This window comes from Apiospora kogelbergensis (genome assembly GCF_038363985.1).
Source record: "Apiospora kogelbergensis strain CBS 113332 chromosome Unknown utg000001l_segment0_segment0, whole genome shotgun sequence".
NCBI classification, from domain to species: domain Eukaryota; kingdom Fungi; phylum Ascomycota; class Sordariomycetes; order Amphisphaeriales; family Apiosporaceae; genus Apiospora; species Apiospora kogelbergensis.
The window spans coordinates 1,111,639-1,132,321 of record NW_027117418.1 but is presented as its reverse complement, the minus strand read 5'-3'; the positions used below and the strand labels follow the sequence as shown (position 1 = coordinate 1,132,321).

Genomic DNA, 20,683 nt, shown 5'->3' with positions numbered 1-20,683 from the left:
AAGTTTGCAAGAGCCTTTCTCCTGCTTGGCCGTCTAGTCGATGCAAAAGGGGGTGTCCACGTATCAGTGTACAGATCCAATCCGATGGTGAACACAGGAATTCCGGAGACCGAGTGATGATTCGAGTTGGCGAGAAAAGCGCGAGAAGAGCTGGGAGGTCGGAATGTACAGGCGAATAAGTTGTAGGCGATGAAGAAAGCAGGTATAAAACTCCGTGTCGTTCACTAGTCAGATGCTCATCGAGGGGTATTTTGATTTGGTTTGCTGGACAAATGGAAAACAAGGCAATTGTTCATGAAAAAGATGGACCGTCGGCCCTGAAAGAATGGAAGGAAATAGTCGTTATGAGGACATGGAAGTTAATAGAGTAATGAAAATCCGAAAGAGTGACAGTTGTTTGGGTTGTCGTGGTGTTGTCGTGGATGTTGACGAAGACCAGGAGCGTTTGCGTTGCTGAACAACAACACGAAAAGGGGCAACAAGGTACAGTCGAGTCGGTAAAAGGCTTATCAAATACAACGGTCTGAAAAGACAGATGTAAGTCTACTTCTATGGCCGCATTCGAATTGTCTGGAAGGTGTCGCTGGGAGGCGGTGTTGCTGGGGGTGGTCGACGTATAGTGGTGGGAGGTATTGAATGGACGGTTGGTTGATAGAGGTCGAACGACCAAGTCAAGATGACTGGTCTACCGGTTCGGGAGATCAAAGCAGGTAGGTGTGATACGAAGTCGTTCAGGAGAGCACTCGACGATATCGAACAGCAGGGGCTTGACTCGAGATGTTATATTGGAAGACGGGTGTGACTCCTTGGACCGATAGATGGCCGATATGTTGGGAAGGCAGAGTCACGAGCTGGGTGGTCCCGGCTTTGATTGCGGATCCAGTTGACGATGGAGTAGGCAGGCAAGGCAGGTGTGTGACGTGGAAAGCAGGTACACACTAGCACCTTCCAAGGCTTGACGGAGGTCGAGTTGGCAGTGATTGCAAATCGTGAGGTGCGGAGCGGGAGGAAGAAAGATAAGGAAGAGGCGGGAATCGAGTGATTATAGGCTGTCTCGACCTAAACAGAGAGGTCTCGTGCTGGAGCGAGGCAGCGGTTTCTTAGCGGGAGATCGGACTTCAAAGACGGGGTGGCCGCTTGAATGGAAGACGACAGTGATTAATTAGGTAGGAACGGATAGGGAGGCAATATCCCTTTCCCTCTTTGTTCAACGGTTTATTGGACTACAAGCACAACAAGATCAGGGTTGTTTGTGCTGTTTTGCACAGAGAGAGAAAGGAACAGTGAGCGACAAGGACGAAAGTGCAGAAAGGTAAGAAGGGGAACGATGAAGTCGGTCACGACGAAGAAGCGGTAGGAGATGGAGGGACGACAGACATAGGAAGGCAGGGCAGAGAGAGAGGACGGGACAGGATAGGACAGGACAAGAACAAGACAGGATAGGATAGAGCGACAATGACCAAAGGGGAGATGGACGAGAACGGGCACTGGTGTGTGTGGAGAGAAGAGCGAAAGAGAGATAGTCGGTCATTCACGCCTGCAGGGTGGGACGACAATGGAGCGATGGATGTGGATGGGCAATCGAGAAGAGCTGGGGTGGAGTGACGGAGCCACCAGCAGATTGACTAGGGGTCTTCGACTCGTGGGCGTGGGCGGCAGGTAGAGCAGCAGGCAGAGCGGCAGGCAGAGAGACTACGGACTACTGGCTGCTGGCTACTGGGCAGACCAGAGCAGATGCAGGAATACCGCTGCACAGCCAAAAGCGCCCACCCACTCATTTCCAGGCTTGTCACCCTGTGTTGTTGTTGTTGTGCAGTACCTAGTCGGGTCTAGACTTGGAACGAGGACAGTCTGACGTACTGTAGGGATAACTGGGAAACCATCCTCGATGACGACCAATTGATCATAATGTTTACTGGCGATGCTAGCAATACCACCGTGTTCGATAACGAAGTACTTCCCTGGTTCGCCTGAATGACCGGCCGTTGGGGGGCGTTGCGCCGTCCACTCCAGGTACCCCGATAGCCACGTTCCCTGGCAGCGTGATGGGCAACGCCTTGGCACGACTCAGACCACAGTGTCATTCTGGCCGAGGATTGCGAATACGCTACTTGGTCAGCTTGGACAGTCCAAGGTCCTCTAGATGGAAGCTTGTCGAAGCTGGCCAATCTCCTCCTGGCACTGCCGTGGCAGGAATGCGAGAAAATGCAGGCTAGCAGCTCCTGCACCGTGTACGTATACGTACTGCGAACTGCGAGCGAAGGCCGGCTGGCAAGAGATACACCGCCCAGTACCTAAATTTGGAGTAGACAACAGTCTTGTTAGAGTGCAGAGATGTCGAGTTTAACTAGAACGAGCAACGTGGCCTGCAGGTACTGCCCTGGTCTTCCAGCGAGTATCTCAACCGCCTGCGACCGAACAAAGCCTGTCTGGCCCCTAATGATAAAGACAGTTTTCAAACACGTTGTTGAATGCGGACCCCAACCGACAAGCCGACTGACGAAAGTTCAAGCATCTGAGGTTTGGTCGCTCGGTCATTGTTCTCCCTTCTGGGCCATTTGCCCATCCTGAGGCCGGCCTGTCGTCCTGCACACCCATCACCGTGTTCGCACGGTAGAAGCATACTGTATTCAGATCATCGAGGATTCCAGCAGCTTCTGTTTCACGTAGAAGTTGAGAAGTCTCTATTGGAGGGAGGTCAGGCTGGCGCATGCACTCCTTTAGGCCTGCATATTGGCGACCAACGGCTGGCCTCCTTCAGGCCTCAGGCCTCTTCGGGACTTGGCTCTTGACTGGCGACCGTTGACCGCCTCTGTTATAATTTTAAACCATCTTATGCATCGGGCGCCTCGAGGCACAGAGATCCTGTTATGGCCGTTCGGCGTGCATTGGCGAAGCGAACGACGATGGATGAGATAACATGGGCCTTGGATGCTTCGGATGGGCTGGAAGGTTGAACGGGTAGCCGTGTCCAAAGAGGACCCCGTCCCCGATGCGTTGGACCCCGACAAAACGAAAGAAAAGCCTGAGCTTTTCGCGATATTGAGTAATTATTAGAGTATGGTTAGTCAGTTCCGAAGTGTCTGCACTAGTGGAAGACAATTAATTGTACAATGTTTTCAGCTACAACTACAGCTACAACACAGCAGCACGGCACAGTACACAAAGCCATCACGAAACGCTGACAGCTTGCTTGTTCGTTCATTGTACCGCATTGGCTATGCCAGAACGGTACGCTGTTGTCGATAGAGAGATCTGCAGATGTAATTCGTCTGGGGCGGCGCGTCTGCCGGCAAAAACCCCGGCTCAATCGGTGGGCCGCATTTACGTTGCTTTTGAGTGGCCAGAAGAGTGGCATCGTGGTATGTGCCTTTACTGCCAGCTTCTTCGTCATCGCAGTGACGATTGACGACAAGAGCTTCCCATATTTCGTGACGAAGCTTTCATGAGCCGGCCCGATCGCTATCAGTTCTGCTGCAATCGATGTCATGTCTATCTGCTTGATGAAATCACTTTGGTGGGGAGGGATGAGACGGGTGCTTGTCCATCGTCTGTCAGGCTGTACATACATACGTTAGTACGTGGAAATCCACGAGAGGTCGATAGGTTCTGGACCGCCGAACCGTTCCTCCCAAGCATGTCGACAGGCTGTCGTGTGACCCCGAAAATGGTAACGCTGAGAGTATCATCCGATAGTTCGTGATATGCGGCGGTACCTGAGTGGCAAACGCGGCCTCCTCCAAGCCCACCTGCCACCGGGGCTGTACAATTGGTGCTAGGCTTGCCCATCAGAATATCAACATGACCATGGTCCGGGCAAATTGAACTCTGTCTTGTGCAATGGGCTGCTTGCTGTATGTACATACGAGCATGCACCTGGCTACGCGTTCGACGGCTTGTCGTTTCAGATGGATTCTTCCCCAGTTTCATGAGTCCAGATTAGCTCGCGGGAATGACCTCCTGACAACATGACAAGCCAACAGTATGGATGATCTACGAGACGTCCCTCTATTTACCCCCCTCCGTAGCACTGAGCCGAGTATCGTGTCGCTCGTTGTCGTCTTGTCTGGTCTGTTCTCGCTCGAAGATCTCCCCAGCCTGAGGGGTTCTGCGGGCAGGCGGGCATTGAACCCCACCGCTTAGACCTGCCAGCGTCATGCGTCAACACTTCAGTCGACGATGCCCGTGCCGCTTGAAACAGATTGTTGTTATTTTCAATGTTTGGGAGCGAACAGACATAAACACCTTGTAGCGGTGAGCGCCGGCCCTCCTTGTCCTGGCGTCCTGGTGTCTGTCAAGATAGAACCATCATGGTCCGGCGACGAATCAGCTTGTCGAGGGTGGTGTCTCTCATTCATGCCGTGCTACTTTTTGTGATACACCACACCACATCCTTCCAGACACCAGACACCCTCACTTGATGCGCGTCGGTTGTTGGGGTAGCAAGCAGGTGGCAGCAAGGATAACGAACGTAATAACAATAACACTACTGCTAAAATAAGTCGAGAGGCCAACTCTGGATTCTGTTTGGATGCTCGACTACCCAGCCCTTCTCCTGCAGGTTTAGCTGCATGGCCACCCGGGCTAATGCACGAGGAGAGACGAATCTCTGAGGGTTCCTGCGACTATCCCCAATCGGAATCCAGCGTCGGACTGTCCAGGTGGACTGCTGCGCTTCCAGATTGGGCGTTTGATACAAATTGATAAGTGAGCAAGTGAGGCTTTCTCTGACCTGCCATCGTGTTTGGGGCATGGGGCATAGTTGCATGAGAAAATGTATTTCCATTGTCGTGTAGGCGGGTTCCGTCCTGCAAGTCTGCCCAGGTGGATATGATTTCGGAATAGAAACAAGACGTCGCGCGCGCTCTTGTTCCCCATACTACTACTTACTATGGCGTCAAGCATGGCAGGTCGGCAGCGAGTCAAGTCACCAGTTTCTCCAAATCCCAAGAAAGCTGAAGGAGACTTACTGTTGCGGCGTCTCCAACCAGTCCATGCTAGCGGGGTCTGTTGGGGGCTGTTCCCCAGGTTCATACGCCTCGAGGAATTGGCACTGAAGATACTCCGTAGATGGTCGGGATCTCGGGTTTCACGCCCACCAGCAGTTCCGTTCGTTGCCACCAATGGGCGTATTAAATGAGTTGATAATATAACAGTCGATAGCAACGGATTGAAGGCTGGAGATGTAGTAATTGCGATGGATCCCTGAACTGGATCCCAGCCTCTTGCCGACATGACGCATCAAGCATGAGGATGGAGGACCCCACAGGAGGAGGAGGGACCACAGCTTTGCATGGCCGTACATTTTTAGTGGAAGGGAAGCTTGGGACGTTCAGAGAGAAAAAAGAGCGACCGAGAGGCTTGGAGGCTTGGGAGGCTTGAAGGCTGCTGAGAGAGGTGGCTCGTGGTTACCGCTGTAACCGACCGGGGCAATCCTTCGTCGCTTCTGTCTCTATCAGATCCGGTTATCGAATTATCGGACGGAGGACCCCTCCACCCTTTGCCGAATCCAGACACCTCAACATCTTGACCGCCCTTCCAAACACACCACACCTTACCCAGCTCGGAGATTTCGATACCATCGTGAAGACGAATTCGGCATCACTCCCGCTTCATTCGCATCTTTGAGGCTCTCTCAGCCTCTGCAGAGTTTTCGACAGGCGTTCAATCTTGGTTGTTGCGCCCATCTTGCCGAGTTGGCCCGCACACCGCTCCCCTCCCACCCCTCCCCCAGCTACTCTATATCTGCTGTCAAACGGGAGGTCTAGTATAGGGCTCGAAGAATATACCCGCCCCCGACTGCTTGCTGGATACCGGACCCGGCATTTTCTCTTCCAAAGCTTCGATTTGCAGGAGCCCCCCAAGAGATCCCGCATCCAGAACACCACACGAGTCTCCTCCCGACCCCACGGGTGCCCACCGCTTGGATCGCAGACATGGCCGCCTCTACCGCAGTGCAAGTCGTGCTGCTCGACATTGGTAAGGACCAATCTACATGACGACCTGATGACCTCCCTTGCACTTCATTATCAGCTGTTACCCACCATTGATCGCCGTACGCTATGCGGCGCCGCATTAGCCTGTGGACAAGTTTGCTAATACACCTGCTTGTTATCAGAAGGCACAGTATGCCCAATATCCTTTGTGAAGGATGTCCTGGTAAGATAGCCCAAACCAAGTATCTTGAAGAAGCACCCCTGCTCTGCCTACTTTTCTCGGCGCACTTTTGGACCCCAACGGGATCCATCCTGTAGCATTCCAGAAGACAACATCAGTTGTTACAGATGAACAGGTGCATCGTTCACAGCAGATGGTGTGGATCTTCCCGGCGATGATGTGCTTCGTCAAGTTGGCTTGTTTTCTATCATGCTTTACACCCGGAAACTTCCTATCCATGGTAAACAAACTTGCCAGTTGCGAGCATGGAGCCTAAGGCCGTCGGAGTACGAGTTCTGGATCGGGGTAGTGGCAGATCATTGGGGCTATTGTGCCACTCTAATTTCTGCATGAGCTAATTGGTCACAATGCTAACAGTTCACCTCAGTTCCCCCATGCCTTGAAGGCCCTACCGGAGACGGTAAAGGAGCAATGGGATAAACCAGAGTTCAAGGCCTATCGTGATGCTTTCCCTGTAGAATTCTCGGGGTCGCAGGATGCCTTCCAGGACCATGTTGTCGATCTCGTCTCGCGTGATGTCAAGGTTTCCTACCTGAAAAACCTCCAGGGGTATCTATGGGAGGAGGGCTACCGATCTGGCCAGATCAAGGCCCCGTTGTTTCCAGATGTGGCCCCAATGCTGGCTCGATGGCACGGTCGGGGTATGAAGCTCATGATCTACTCCTCAGGGTCCGTGGCGGCGCAGAAGCTTCTTTTCAAGTACACAAATGCCGAGCCTTCTGACCTGACGATGCTGATATCGGATTGGTTCGATACGGTGAATGCAGGCCTGAAGACCGAGTCAGCGAGCTACGAGAAGATTGCAGGCAACTACCCAGATGTTCTGCCTTCCCAATTCCTCTTTCTGAGCGACAATGTCGCCGAGGTCGATGCTGCCATCGCAGCCGGCATGCAGAGCAAGGTGATCTTCAGGGCCGGCAACGCAGAACTGTCCAGTGACGTTCGCGAGCGCCTGTCAGTACTTGAGACCTTTGATGACTTGGAAGCGAACCTCAACGAGAAGAAACTTGAGGCATTGGGCAAGAGAGATAGGTCGGAAACCGAGGATAACGAACAGGGGGAGATCCTAAGGAGGGTGTTGATGCTGCTCCTTCCAACTCTGACAAGACGAAGGAGGAGGAAGTTGCGGCTGAAGACAGTCACAAGGACAAGAAGATTAAGCCATTAGACGATGGCAAGGCTGAAGAGAGACGGCCGAGTACTAACAGGACGGAAAGCGACTTTCCTGCTGCTCCATCGGCCGGCACGGGAACTACCATCTCGGACCTACTCAATGAAGTAGAGCAAGCCAACGGCAATTAGTCGGTTGGCACTATCTACCATCGAGAAGAAACGTTGGCCGCCTGATAGCCTACCCAGTTCAAGCCAAGTCGTGCCGTACACGTAACGACCATCTTCATTATGTACATGTCTGCAACCATCACTCGTGTCTTGCAGCGGGCTAATGGAACCTAGCAATGGTAACTGTCTCGTGTACAAACTTGGCATATCAAGGATGTCTTAGACAACATCTCAACTGCCCAATATGGCTCTTTTTTTTATTACTATGTATGGTGAAAGGGGCCGAAGGACAGGCTGTTAGTGGTATCATCGGGGATCCCCAACCGTGCTGTACGTTCAGATCGGCAACCATTACTCGAGACAATCCGGGGGTTGCCTATCACAGTGCACATTTTGCCCCGTCTTCAACATGACTCGTCATATTTCCCCGCAATTTCCTCCTACGCAGTCCTCTGCTCAGGCACGCCCGACATACATAGTAATGCGCCATCGTCCGATGAGATTGCGGCATGGTGGATGAGCTGGCCGGGGAACCTTTTAGGGGCAACCTTCCTGCCGGTAGCTGCCGGTGCCCGGACACTGGAAGTTTACAGATTTGCTCGTAGAAACCATCGCATTATATCGAGTCAGCAATGGGCTGCTGGTCTCGATAATAGTAGTAATGAGAGTGCCCTAAATACAACGTCTTCGTACATGTAGTAACCCACGGCCGCATCCGCATCACCCAGAACCGAACATTCTGCGTGGTGAAAGACGCACTGTAATCCCTCACATTGGAATACCACTTCGATCGATCGATTTATTCTTCTCAAGTCCAGACTGGCATTTCTAAAACCAGAGAAACCTTCGACTCAAGTGCAACCTTAATTGCCAGCGCAGACACGCGATCATGATCCTCTCCGGGACCTGCCGTTGGTTGCTTCTTCCCACTCTGGCCAGAGTGACGTAGCCCCCGCGTGGGTGACATAAGTCGTGTCACCAATTCCAGACGACGCTGGTCAGAAGAACCATTTCCGGCACGACGACTGAGATTCAAGCCAGGGAACACCTGGCGATAGGCGAGTGGGAATACTCGGGAGTTCCGTTGAAGTCTAGCACCATGCACTCCAATATTTGACTCTATCGCCAGCCACTCAAGACTCCCGGGCACGCGGCTGGACTTCCTGCCCATTGGCAAGCACGTTGCTTACCACCATCATATCGGGTTGCAATAGCACTCACGCTACGAGGTTTCGCCCTTCAGCTGGCCATTCATTAGGTGCAGTAGGTATTGTATAGACTGTCTATGGGGTGGGTGGTGGTAGTGAGGACGTGTAGCTTCTCGACACCAACCACTATTATCTTGCTAGATTCACGCCCGTTTCTCGATGGTCGACGCGCGTCCGGTCAAACGGGGGCATAAGTTAGTATGCATCGTTCTATTTGCACCCATTCCGTACTCAACAATATTGATCGTCCCTTGGACCCTGACCAAGAAACCCATATCAACTTAAATGGGCTAGTGTGGAGCGATGTGATATCGCTACTGGATAACAGATTGGGGTGATCGTCAGGTCTCTCCAACTCTCACTAGGGAGCACGAGATAGCACCATTCAGAACCACTCTCGAAAGTCTGCCGGGCACTTAGCGCCCAGCCTCCACTTGTCGCAGGTCGCCTGATCATGACTGCGGGGTAGCTGATTGATAGGTGATCTCGGGGTGGCCAGTCGGTGCTTCCTACGCCAATACGATACCATCAAGATAGAAGGGACGATTCGGACAGTATGCATCAGTTATCTATCCATCCAGAATTTGTTGAGAGGCCACCGATGTCGCGTATCCGGAATGATACGAATCGTGGACCGGTTAATGGTTCCATGATGCGATAGATGCCATCGATGTTTCTATGGTGTGACATGATGTTTCTACCATATCTCATCATGGCCTAGCGAAGCCCCAATGGCGCGGTTGTTGTTGGCATGCCTCGTACGTAATGCGGCATATCAGCCAGGAGGTACACGAAGGACGATCGCAAAATTGTTCCTCGAGCTCCCTGACCGAATCTCTTTCTTGGTGAAGGTCTCACCACGACCAGGGATCGTATTCTTCCTTGTCCAGAGGTAATAGACAAGCTTTTGGGTGGTCTTAGATCTTGTTTGAACATAGCCCAGTGAGTTCATAATGGCCTCCAGTGTTGGTTCGTCCGTGTAACGCGAGTTGGTGACACAAGGTGCTGGCAGCACCAAGAACAGACTGGGTATAAACTCGTCCAGCTTCTCATCCGCACTTGCTAGAGGCTTTTCAGAAACTCCAGTGTCCTTAGAAGCATGCTGCCGCGCCCAGCAGCGTCTGGGACAAAATTCAACACTAGGGATAGACTGATGATATCAAACCGCTCCGACATGTCCTTCGGAAGTGGGCGTTCCATAAAGTCTTGCTGTAGGATGCCATCTCCTTGGCTGTTCAGGTCGATCCTCTCCATGGAAAAGAGTCCACTGCTGGAGCATTCGTTGGTAGTACTGAGGGCTCCGACCTCCAGCATGCGAACGGGGCCATCGGCTGCTGCTTTCAAAGCTGGGTAGATCGGCTTCAGCCATTCCATGAGAACCTTCGAACTATCACCCCCACGGTCTGTCCGTTGTCCCTGCAAGCTGGCCTGCTGATACTTTTCGATACCACCTAGGGCCGTGATCTCAGCGTCGATCTTGGCTACTTCGGCCACGTTTCCTTTTGTGACTGCTTGAGCCTTGCGCTTCTCTAGAACATGTATAGAGTTGATCAGTGACTTGGTGGCCTTGCGCGATATGGACTTGGGCTTTTGCAGGACCGGAGGGCGGCCATGTGCCAGGCTTCGACTGGCTCGCTTCTTCTTCAACGCCATAGGGATGACGATTATGTGCTATCACACGTCAATTGATACATCTCCCTATATCGACGGGACTGAGCAGCATGAAGCAAAGAAGAAGTAGATCGAGGTTGACCACGGCATAGAGAGGCTTCAGCCAACATCACTAGGAAGTAAACTGAGTTTGATAGGCTTGATGCATGGCTTTGGGCATGCTATGAAGAGTTGGGTTGGGAGAGTCACTGTGCGTTTCACAATATGGTCTTGTTTCGCACTGTAGAACTCAGTGACTCCAATGCCCCGCATCAAATTTGATCCGCACCATATTTCTTATCTTCCACTCCCACACAATTGACCCCTGTCAACCCTAGACGTTTTTGCTGCGCGCCCACTTGCGAAATTGTCTATCGGTGGAAATTTCGAGCCATCTTTTCGCAGCAGTGAAACTATTCCTCTCGACCGGCAACATCACGACAACCGACGACTAACGACCACCCGCCCAACAGCCCAACGTCGATACAATGGCCCCCAAAAAGGTACTTGAAAACACTGCGATGGATATGAATATCAAGCACAACTCTGCGGGAATGGATTTCGACCAAGTCGTCTGCTTTTGAGCGGACCCGACGGACATCGCATCCAAGCTGCAGCAGATTTTGCGAGTTCTGATTACAGAGCGATTGCTGATGCATGTTCTCTTACAGCCGGAAACAAGAAGGCCAATGCCGCCGCTAAGGCTGTGCTGAAGGGCACCGTACGTAACATTCTTCTCTTAACGCTCTCCGACGGATTCGTCGATATTGAATTTGCGAATCTCGAAATATGTATTAACAAAAACCACAGAACGGCACCAAGCAGCGCAAGGTCAGACTCTCGACGACCTTCCACCGCCCCAAGACCCTGGTCTTGAGCCGCTCGCCCAAGTACCTGCGCAAGGCCATCCCCTCCGAGGCTCGCCTTGATGAGCACAAGATCATCATCAACCCGCTCAACACCGAGTCCGCCATGAAGAAGATCGAGGAGAACAACACTCTGGTCTTCATCTGCGACGTCAAGGCCAACAAGGCCCAGATCAAGGGTGCCCTGAAGAAGCTCTACGACATTGACTGCGCCAAGATCAACACCCTCGTCCGGTGAGTTTCAACTGCTCCCAGCTGAGCCTACGTACAATTGATTACTGACTATGCATGCAGCCCCGATGGTTCCAAGAAGGCTTACTGCCGCCTGACCGCTGATGTCGACGCTCTCGACATTGCCGCCACTAAGCTTGCGCTCGTTTAAGATCGTCACGTTAGGATATGAAAAGGTCGATTGGTTTCCGAAGCACTGGTTCACACGTTACTGGCGGAATACCATGGGAATGAATGAATCTTCTGCATTAAGAATGGCGTTCTGCCTAGGGTCAGGCACAATGAGGGTCAATGGAAAAATGAAATTTACATCCCACCCTTAGGGCCCAGACACTCAGGTCTTATCCTTTTTTGTGACTTGTCTTCGTAGCTGAGTTTGACGATGTTAAGCATTACCCCTATCAATTGGGTAATTAAGAGACACTTGGGGAAAATCATTCCGAAAGGTCATATAATGTACATGCTTTTATACACTTCGTACGAAGCAATCCCGTTAGTCTGCCAGGATCGGAACGTATATTCTCTCCGAGGAGAAACCCTCCACCATAACTTCCAAAACTTCGGCCTACGTAGACTTTAACCCTGTCGCAAGTTCTGCAAATGCTTCATCGTCAACCCGCTGATATCAAGGAAACGTTCAGCGCAGTTTGCCATGCATCCCTCCTCGTTCTTGTCGAGCTTGCCCTGCTTGATGTTGCCGGTGATGCATTTCGTGAAGCACATGTCCGTCAGAGAGTGCACGGCTGCGCGCGAAAGAGTCAGCAACAAGAAATCCAGTGTCACCCGGACCAGCACCATGTATGTGGCATCTACGTACTAGACTGCACGCGCGCTTTTTGGCTCTCGTTGTTGAGGAACGAGCGGAGCTCGGCCTTGTCCTTGTCGTTCAACTTCTCGAGATCGTGGTCGTTGAGGGCGTCCATCTTGTCGGTGTTTCGGATGCGGATCGGGTATGTATGCAGTAGTCAATTGGCTACGGTAATGGGGGTGTACTGGGACTGCCGCTGAATAACTGACTGGTTCGTGTCTATGATGATGATGACCTTGCTACCGGGCACCCAAGGGAAAACTTGCGAGCTCCGGGGCTCTTATCTTATCGCCCGCTCAACGGTGGACCAGCGTCATTCTCATTCACCAACCAGCCTTGTCGGGAACGAATCCTGGAGTTCTTCGAGATGAATTGAGGACATGTACTTATTCCTTCTTCATAATCAGAACATGTCCATTTGCATTGGCCTTTAGATTACTAGAGCGTCTTCTAGCAAGTCTTCTGTTTGAGGTACCAGGGTTCTCAAACGCATGTACCCTAAAAGGGGTTGGTATTCATTTTGCTGTAATGAGATCTATCTATTTACAACTTTGATGATAAATTCACCGAGGTGGGTATAACTCATTTCTCTCTCTTATACATACTTGTAAGGGTTCATAATGCCGTTCTGCCGCCATGGAGTGTCAGTGGTATACATTTGGACTGGTCTCAGCAGGGAGTTACTCACCGGATCATACAAGTTCTTGATCTGCTTCATCAGCGCAACCATGGTCTCGCTTCTGCTGTAGCCGATATAGTTCTTCTTCGCAAGACCGAGACCGTGCTCGGCACTGATACTGCCGCTAACCTTGGCAATCCATTCGTAGACAAACGGCTCAAGAACCTGTTCTACCCTCTTGTCGTATCTGCGGACTGCGACGTTCAGGTGGAGATTCGAGTCGCCCATGTGTCCGTAGCCAACAACGTCGACGACGGGGAAATCGTCAGTGTCGCCCCTCAGGCCAGCAGCATCAATCTTCTCCCGCACGTCCTCGACGAGCTTGTAGAGGTCCTCTAACGGGATGGAGAGGTCATACTTGTACACACCTCCCCAGTGCCCTAGACACTCCGGAATGCCCTCTCTCTGACTCCACAGAGACCTGAGTTGGGTTTCGTCTTGAGCCAGGACACCGTCTGTGACGATTTCCTTGGTCATGACATCCTCGAGGAACTTTTCTAGTTTCTCGCTGTCATGCTCCGAGTTGGAACCGCTGGTCTCAATCAAGCAGTAAAACGGGTGCTCACCCTCCAATGGGCTATTGCTGTTGCGGACCTTCTGGACCAGCTGTTGACTCTTCAGATCCATCAGCTCGAAGGCGGAAAGAATCTCGCCCAGTTGACTCTTGGCTTCTCTGAAAACTTGCTGGATCTTTTCGTAGGATTCACCGGCTAAGAAGGCAACGTTGACAGCGTGGGATCGTTGCGGGCACTGTATCGAGACCGCGGTAATCATGCCGATTGTGCCTTCTCCACCAATGAAGAGTTGTTTCAGGTCATAGCCGGTGTTGTTCTTTCGCAGCTTGCCCAGGTCATCGACAATGGTTCCGTCTGGGAGGACAGCTTCGATGCCCAAGACCGTGCCGTGTAAACTTCCGTAGCGGAGCAGTCGCAGACCGCCGGCGTTCGTTGCGACATTTCCACCAATGTGGCAGGAACCCTTTGCGCCCAGATCTAGAGGGAAGATGTAGCCCTTCTCGGCAAGAAATTGGTCGGCCACTTCGAGGACGACACCTGCGTCTGCAACCAGGATGCCACTCACATCGTCGAAGGAGCGGATCTGGTTCATGCGACTGGTGTTGAGAACAATTTCGTCAAAGACGGGTACCGATCCTCCAACCAGGCCTGTGTTACCACCCTGGGGCACGACGGCCAGCATGTTGTCGTTGCAGTACTTCAGAATCTTGCTGACCTCCTGCGTGGATCCGGGCTTGAGGACAAGCTTGCAGTGACCACGGTACTTGCGCATCCAATCTCCGTTGTAGGGCTCCATGTCGTCAGCCGCTACCTCGCCGGTGACGCCGTCGATGAGCGCCGTCTCTTTGCCCAGGAGCTCTCGGAAGTATGCGACATGGTCGGCCGTGATCTCCGCGAAGCGCGCATCTCGCTTGATTTCTGGGTAGGCGTCGGAGGTGAACTTGGCTTGTCGCGATCTGGAGGCGCGGATCTGCCTCGCCGGCGTCGTGGCTATGCATCGCAGGGCATTCAAGGATGCACCAGCTGTCGGGTTTGCGGCCCTGGCCAGTCCGGAAGCTCCAGCCCGGCGCAGGACGGGAGCTAGCCTCGATCTGCACGCCATTGTGGTTGTGTGAAACAAGAAGCTAAACCTTGTGGTAGCAATAACCAAGACTCGGCTCGTCTCCCAACAAATCGGCAGCCCAGAAAATCAAATTGAATAGTAATTGGAAGAAAGAAAAATCTCCCTCTCCGATGCTAAAATCGGTCTTGACACACCCCGCGACATCGGGGCCCCCACTAGCGCCAGCGGAAGCATGTAGCTTTCTCATCCCACATAGCAACAACAGCTCGCATAGAACCCTGTTAGTTACAAGCTGCTTATTGCAAAATATACAACATTCATTATCTTGAATAGAGTGACAACATGAAAAGCAAAAGCAAAAGAAAAAACGTATCAACTGTCTTTCACAGTTGGTATTTGTTGATGGAGAAACTGGGAATCGAACCCAGAACCTTTTCAAAGCTTGGTAGCAATGCAAATGAAACGTCATACCACTAGACCATAACCCCTTCGAGTATGACTATTAGCGTCTTATACTAGTCTATAGTACCGTGCTGTGGAGCAGTATGCAACTCGGCTTACGAGCTTGATTTGATGTCTCTGGATATACGGAGGCTGAAAGGAGTCTATTTGCTTCTATAAACTTCGTGCATCATGTTGTATACTGTCACCATTGGCCAGCCACACATATAGCTAAGCCTCCCTATAAGACTAAAGAAGACGAGTGTCAGCGCAATCGTAGAAGAACATGTTTGGTTTCCACCCGTCATGAGGAGAGCTGACTGTGGCTGGTTAGGCATGAGGCTGGTATGATATTCGGACGAAGGAACATAAGCTTTCAGCCGTCAATCTATCCTTGCTATGTAAGCCAAGAAACAGGAGTAGACCTTAGGCATGCCACTATCTATAAACTATTACGACAAGAGGCGGATGGCTGGAATGATGACAATGCTGCGAGTATAGACTGTGATCGTGCCTAGATACTGCATTGAATAGGTAAAGCCATCCTGTCCCAAGCCATTTCCATGGCGCCAACGGCCTTCGGTGAAACGCCGCTCCTTAACCGCCTGGCCAGACTCAAGACCGGATCGCGACGACTGACATTGGCTCCAAGGCTATATTCGCTTCAGGTGGCCTGTCGGAAGTGTCGCGTGCGGTCCCATCTGTCATAGTCTGGATTCCATATATACACCCTCTCTAAGCCCTTTGTCATTTGATTATCGTCACCTCCGGAGCCTTTTCCAGAAGATCATCGCATGATCCCAGGGTATCCAGAGACGGCCAGATTATGCGGAACATCATGTTTGCGCAAGCTTGGAGCCGGCAAATCCTCTTGATTAGGCAGGGACGAGGATAGCGCTTCGCGACAGGGTTGGCGCATAACTTGTCAGACTGGGTGTGAAGCGAAATTCATGCGTGCATAATAGAGGATGGCGAGCTTCGCCCCCATGGGTGGAGCTGCACGCGCGGAAACAAACTTAGAACTCGAGGTAGGGAGGGAAAACAGAACCAAATACTTTGGGCCTGTGTCTCACGATACTAGCCGCCATCAGATTGGAAATTAACATTGAGTCGTGTTCGGCGTTCTCAATGGCTGAGAGGAGAGGTGGTATGGTTCTGACCGGGGATATCTATGATCGGGGCGCAATGCAACATGCGGCCAGCCAACCGTATATGGTGACATAAGCTTGGTTATTGGCTGGCCAGGACGAATGGGAGAGTTGGATGAATACTAGTAGGTTTGGTATGGGCAGGCGACAGGCAGGAAGTGGCACCCCTGTTGATCGGCCCTCCAGGGCTAAAGCCATCTGGGGAGCGCATGATTTACAGAGGATGCACAGCCGTTTTGGGGTATAGCGCCCTAGCAAATCGGGATCCCAGGTTGATCCAACCTGCGAAACCCCTTGCCTCTTCGAGATGAAGTCTTGTGGGAACATCGTCTTGCAACACCATGTGGAAAGCGACTCGCGTTTCAGATAGCTCGCTGTGGCGGATATAGCATCGAGAATATAGCCGGAACAGCTCTAGAAGGCCAGGAGAGATGGGACGGCCGCCAGAGAGGAAAGGCAGGACGCAGCGAATAGCTGAGCCAGGGGCCGACAATGTCGGTCCAGGGGAGATGTATTTAGAGAAGAGGGAGCCGCACCGTAATATAATCTTTGGCTTCTGAGATGAGATGACAGTGCTTCTATTCCCCTTGTATGAAAACGGGTTGATATTTCTTCTTCTTTCCAACGGCTAGTTCCTTCTATGATTCGCGGCCAGGCGTCCGATACTTATCTCATCTCTTCTTCATGTTGTACCGGCTTGCACTGAACAGAAGTGTTTGTACGAGGAAATCAACGACATCAACGGATTACGCATACAACTCGTGAGGGATCATCATCACCTCGTATGGGAACATCGAAACAGTTTGATCGATTTACATCCAGCTAGGTCACAGCGTGACGGCGGCCAGCCCCTCTGGCGATCACTACCGGTACCAGCCATTTATCGATTAGCGATCGTTTTAGCGCACCTACACCCGCGGGACGGATCTAGCCCAGGCAGCTTAGGCCACCGACCTCCCCTAAAAAAGCAATTTCAGACAGCATGTTTGCCAGGCTGGCAACGGCTTTCAGCCGAGAGGGCGGGGATAGCAAGGGCCTAGGCGCTAACGCAAATGAGTCTCCTGGGCAACGCGATGCTGCCAACGTTCCCAATGTCGAATACACCCTGACAGAAGCATTCCCTCCGCTGCAGTCCGAAGAGGAAACCACTGCCACCACCTGCATCAATTCCGACCAAGGGAGTCTGCCACCAAAAGAGGCTGCAGCAGTTGATGACGGTGCATGCAGCAAAAGAGCATCTTCCAACCCCTCCACTCCACCACCCTCGTCGCCTATTCTTAAGGCCCAGCAGCAGCAGCAGCACAGTCCAGCAGACGACAAATCGCAGCAGCTCCAGCAACACAAGCCAGCCCCCCTACGACATCTGCATCTGCACCCACGACCCCAGCCAAGGCTTCCTCCTCCTCCTCCAGCTCTTATTCGCCGCCCCGCTCCCGACGCACGCGAGGCTCTTTGCCGAATCGGTCCCAACCTGAATTGCATGCCGCCAGAGTCTCCCGATCCGCCACACTTTCGGGCTCTCCGCTCACCAAAAAGGAGACCGACACTTTAAAGGAGTCGCCCAAGACAAAGAAACCCCAACGGCACTCGCTCGGTTCCAACGCCTCGACCGAAAACTCCTCTGAACGAGAGGGCCTCAGCAAGATGGACGGCAAATGGGTCATCGTCCAGCAGAAGACCTTCACCAAATGGTTAGTCGCACCCCCACGAATCCCGTCGATTGGCCAAGCAGGCATGGCACCATCTCCGTACCCAACCCAGACCGATCCGACAGGACAATTCGTACTGACAGAGGTGGATACAATACAGGCTGAACACGAAAATCGAGGTGCGAGGTTTGGAGGTTAAGGACCTGGTGGCTGATTTAAGCGACGGTGTAAGTATTGCGATGCGAATGACTCGGATTTGTTTACGTCTTTTGAGTTTCCCATCCTGTCACGTCCCGGATTACCATCCATCACATGCTAATTGTGCATACGCTCCACAGGTGATCCTCATCCATCTCCTCGAATGTCTATCCCAAGAGTCGCTGGGTCGCTATGCGGCGAAGCCCAAGATGCGCGTGCAGAGGTTCGAGAATGCCAACATAGCTCTCAACTTTGTCAAGTCCCGCGGCGTCCAAATGACCAACATCGGCGCCGAAGATGTCGTCGACGGCAACCGCAAGATTATCCTCGGCCTGATATGGACTCTCATTCTGAGATTCACCATTAGCGACATTAACGAGGAAGGTATGACGGCCAAGGAGGGTCTGTTACTGTGGTGTCAGCGTAAGACAGCATGCTACGACGAGGTGGAAGTAAGGGATTTCAGCGCCAGCTGGAACGACGGTCTGGCTTTCTGTGCCTTGCTCGACATCCACCGTCCGGATCTGATCGACTACGATGCCCTGGACAAGTCAGACCACCGTGGAAACATGCAGCTGGCTTTTGATATTGCTCATAAGGAGATCGGTATCCCCGCCCTGCTTGACGTGGAAGATGTTTGCGACGTGGCCAAACCCGATGAGAGGAGTTTGATGACCTACATCGCCTACTGGTTCCACGCCTTCTCCCAGATGGAGAAGGTCGAGAACGCCGGCCGCCGCGTGGAGAAGTTCGTGAACAACATGCAAGGCGCCTGGGAGATGCAGAGCGCATACGAGCGGAGGATGGCAGCTCTGCTCCAGCACATCAAGGAGCAGATCCACGAATGGGAACAGTCCACATTCGAGGGTACCTATGTTGATGCGAAGAGGCAAGCCACCGAATTTGCTTCGTACAAGCGGGGGAAGAAGCGAGAATGGGTCGCTGAGAAGAGCGAGCTTGCCACGTTATTAGGTAACATCAAGACAAAAATGGCCACATACCGCCTCAGAGCCTACGACCCCCCGCCGGAGTTGCGACTGGAGGTTCTCGACGCTGAATGGGCCAATCTCACCAAGACGGAGATGAAGCGTGGCCAACTCATCAACGAAACCATCAGAGAGTAAGTTCAACACCCTCCTCCACCATTACGTCATATCTGCTTGTTTCACTGCTAATACTATACAACAGTATCAAGAACGCTCTTCGCAAATCGTTTGCAGACAAAGCGAACGACTTCGCGTTGGCGTTGAACACTATGCAGGTAGCGATATCTGGTCTCGAGGGAGATGTGGAAGATCAGCTACTGCATGTCCGACGCCTATCGGACAACCTGCCTCCGCTTGACGCCTATCTGAAGACGATCGAGGCGGTTGATGAGAAGTGTCAAGAGGCCAACATCGAGGAGAACGACTTCACTACATATACTTACGACGAATTGCATTACGAGTTAGGACTTGTCAAATCGGCAGTCGCTAAGAAGCTCGCTTTCCTGGAGAACCAGCTCGTAGCCCGCGACATGACGAATCTGACCCCCATCCAGCTGGAGGAGTTCGAATCGGTGTTCAGGCATTTTGACCGAGACGACACAAACTCGCTGAGCGAGTTGGAGTTCAGTGCCGCGTTGGCATCCTTGGGCCTCGTGTTTAGCGAGGACGAGATGCACGATTACTTCATCGAAACCTCACGCGGCCGAGAGCGTGTGTCTTTTGAGCAGTTCATTCGCTTCATGGTGGACGTGACAGAGGATCAGAACACGGCCGAGCAAGTCTACCAGTCGTTCCGCGAGGTGGCTGACGGCAAGCCTTACATCACGGAGATGGACCTGCGGCACAGTCTGGTACCCGATGAGGTCATCGACAAGCTCATCGAGATTGTACCACCCCACTCAGGCCCGGACATGGCTTCGGACCGCGGCATGGCCCAGTACGATTACATCTCTTTCATGGAGAAGCTCATGAACGAGCAAGGGGGAGGCAACATGGCGTTGGGGGATGTTACAAACGGGCGGAGTAGCCCTACCAAGAGCACCACTGGGTCGCAGTAGATACGTGGCCGTTGAAACCCTCGGTGCTTCTTTTGGAAGCTGGATTGAGCTTGTTGATACCCTCTCTGGTTTCTTTACTTTTCCCACCTCTTTTTCCTTGTTCAAGAAAGCGTTGCTAGCTATATTGTTTCGTTCATACACACACACACACAAGGTATATAATCGCTCTTAGGGATACGGTTAGCATTGCCTGGGGTGTTCAAGGAAAAGGGTACTGATTGATCATGCATGGATTTCATGCATTTGCGCAAAGCAAAAAGAGTATATAAGGACGAGGAAGATCTGGCCGGACATCGGAGGAGAGGAGAGAATAGGGCGGGTGGCGCTATGAGCGACACAAACACACATGATTACTTCCTAATTTTTTCTCTTCTCCTGATCAGTCGGCCCCCTGGTTGAACACCCATTGTCCTCTTCTGTTGCTATAAGCAGGTCCGTCTTCTTTAGTTTGGCGCCCGCCCGAATTTCTTCCTTGCGCGCCCACATGTATTGGGAAACGAACGGGATGAGACAAATACTGGCAGGTGGAGGAAATGGTGGCCGGTTATGATGCTATCCAATTCTTACTTGGATGGGTGTTGTTTGTCTATACAATAATCGCAAGGCATTGGCATAGCATAGCATGGCACAGTCCTCTAGATAATATACGCTAAATACTCAACATGCCCAAGGTGATCCACAATGGTGTTGAAGAGGTGACCCCAATATTGAAATCGAGAGATACC

At 52.2% G+C, this 20,683-nt stretch overlaps 6 protein-coding genes across 6 annotated transcripts; 3 read left to right on the top strand and 3 right to left on the bottom strand.

Moving 5' to 3' along the window:
- Positions 1-6,422: 6,422 nt before the first annotated feature.
- Positions 6,423-7,479, top strand: PG998_000376 (Enolase-phosphatase E1; the record flags this gene model as incomplete). The annotated part of the gene is made up of 3 exons (XM_066867194.1): positions 6,423-6,443; positions 6,545-7,252; positions 7,291-7,479. The coding sequence occupies 3 exons, from the start codon at positions 6,423-6,425 to the stop codon at positions 7,477-7,479; spliced, it is 918 nt and encodes a 305-aa protein (XP_066735609.1).
- Positions 7,480-9,441: 1,962 nt separating this feature from the next.
- PG998_000375 (uncharacterized protein) lies at positions 9,442-10,319 on the bottom strand (the record flags this gene model as incomplete). The annotated part of the gene is made up of 2 exons (XM_066867193.1): positions 9,442-9,787; positions 9,832-10,319. 2 exons carry the CDS (start codon positions 10,317-10,319, stop codon positions 9,442-9,444), a joined length of 834 nt encoding a protein of 277 aa, XP_066735608.1.
- Positions 10,320-10,804: 485 nt separating this feature from the next.
- On the top strand, positions 10,805-11,564 carry PG998_000374 (60S ribosomal protein uL23; the record flags this gene model as incomplete). Its single annotated transcript, XM_066867192.1, has 3 exons — positions 10,805-10,819; positions 11,127-11,416; positions 11,477-11,564. The coding sequence occupies 3 exons, from the start codon at positions 10,805-10,807 to the stop codon at positions 11,562-11,564; spliced, it is 393 nt and encodes a 130-aa protein (XP_066735607.1).
- A 425-nt stretch (positions 11,565-11,989) lies between these two features.
- PG998_000373 (uncharacterized protein) lies at positions 11,990-12,336 on the bottom strand (the record flags this gene model as incomplete). Its single annotated transcript, XM_066867191.1, has 2 exons — positions 11,990-12,156; positions 12,231-12,336. The coding sequence occupies 2 exons, from the start codon at positions 12,334-12,336 to the stop codon at positions 11,990-11,992; spliced, it is 273 nt and encodes a 90-aa protein (XP_066735606.1).
- Positions 12,337-12,816: 480 nt separating this feature from the next.
- PG998_000372 (uncharacterized protein) lies at positions 12,817-14,517 on the bottom strand (the record flags this gene model as incomplete). The annotated part of the gene is made up of 1 exon (XM_066867190.1): positions 12,817-14,517. The coding sequence occupies one exon, from the start codon at positions 14,515-14,517 to the stop codon at positions 12,817-12,819; it is 1,701 nt and encodes a 566-aa protein (XP_066735605.1).
- Positions 14,518-17,049: 2,532 nt separating this feature from the next.
- On the top strand, positions 17,050-19,958 carry PG998_000371 (uncharacterized protein; the record flags this gene model as incomplete). The annotated part of the gene is made up of 5 exons (XM_066867189.1): positions 17,050-17,284; positions 17,350-17,758; positions 17,877-17,943; positions 18,055-19,034; positions 19,103-19,958. The coding sequence occupies 5 exons, from the start codon at positions 17,050-17,052 to the stop codon at positions 19,956-19,958; spliced, it is 2,547 nt and encodes an 848-aa protein (XP_066735604.1).
- Positions 19,959-20,683: the final 725 nt, after the last annotated feature.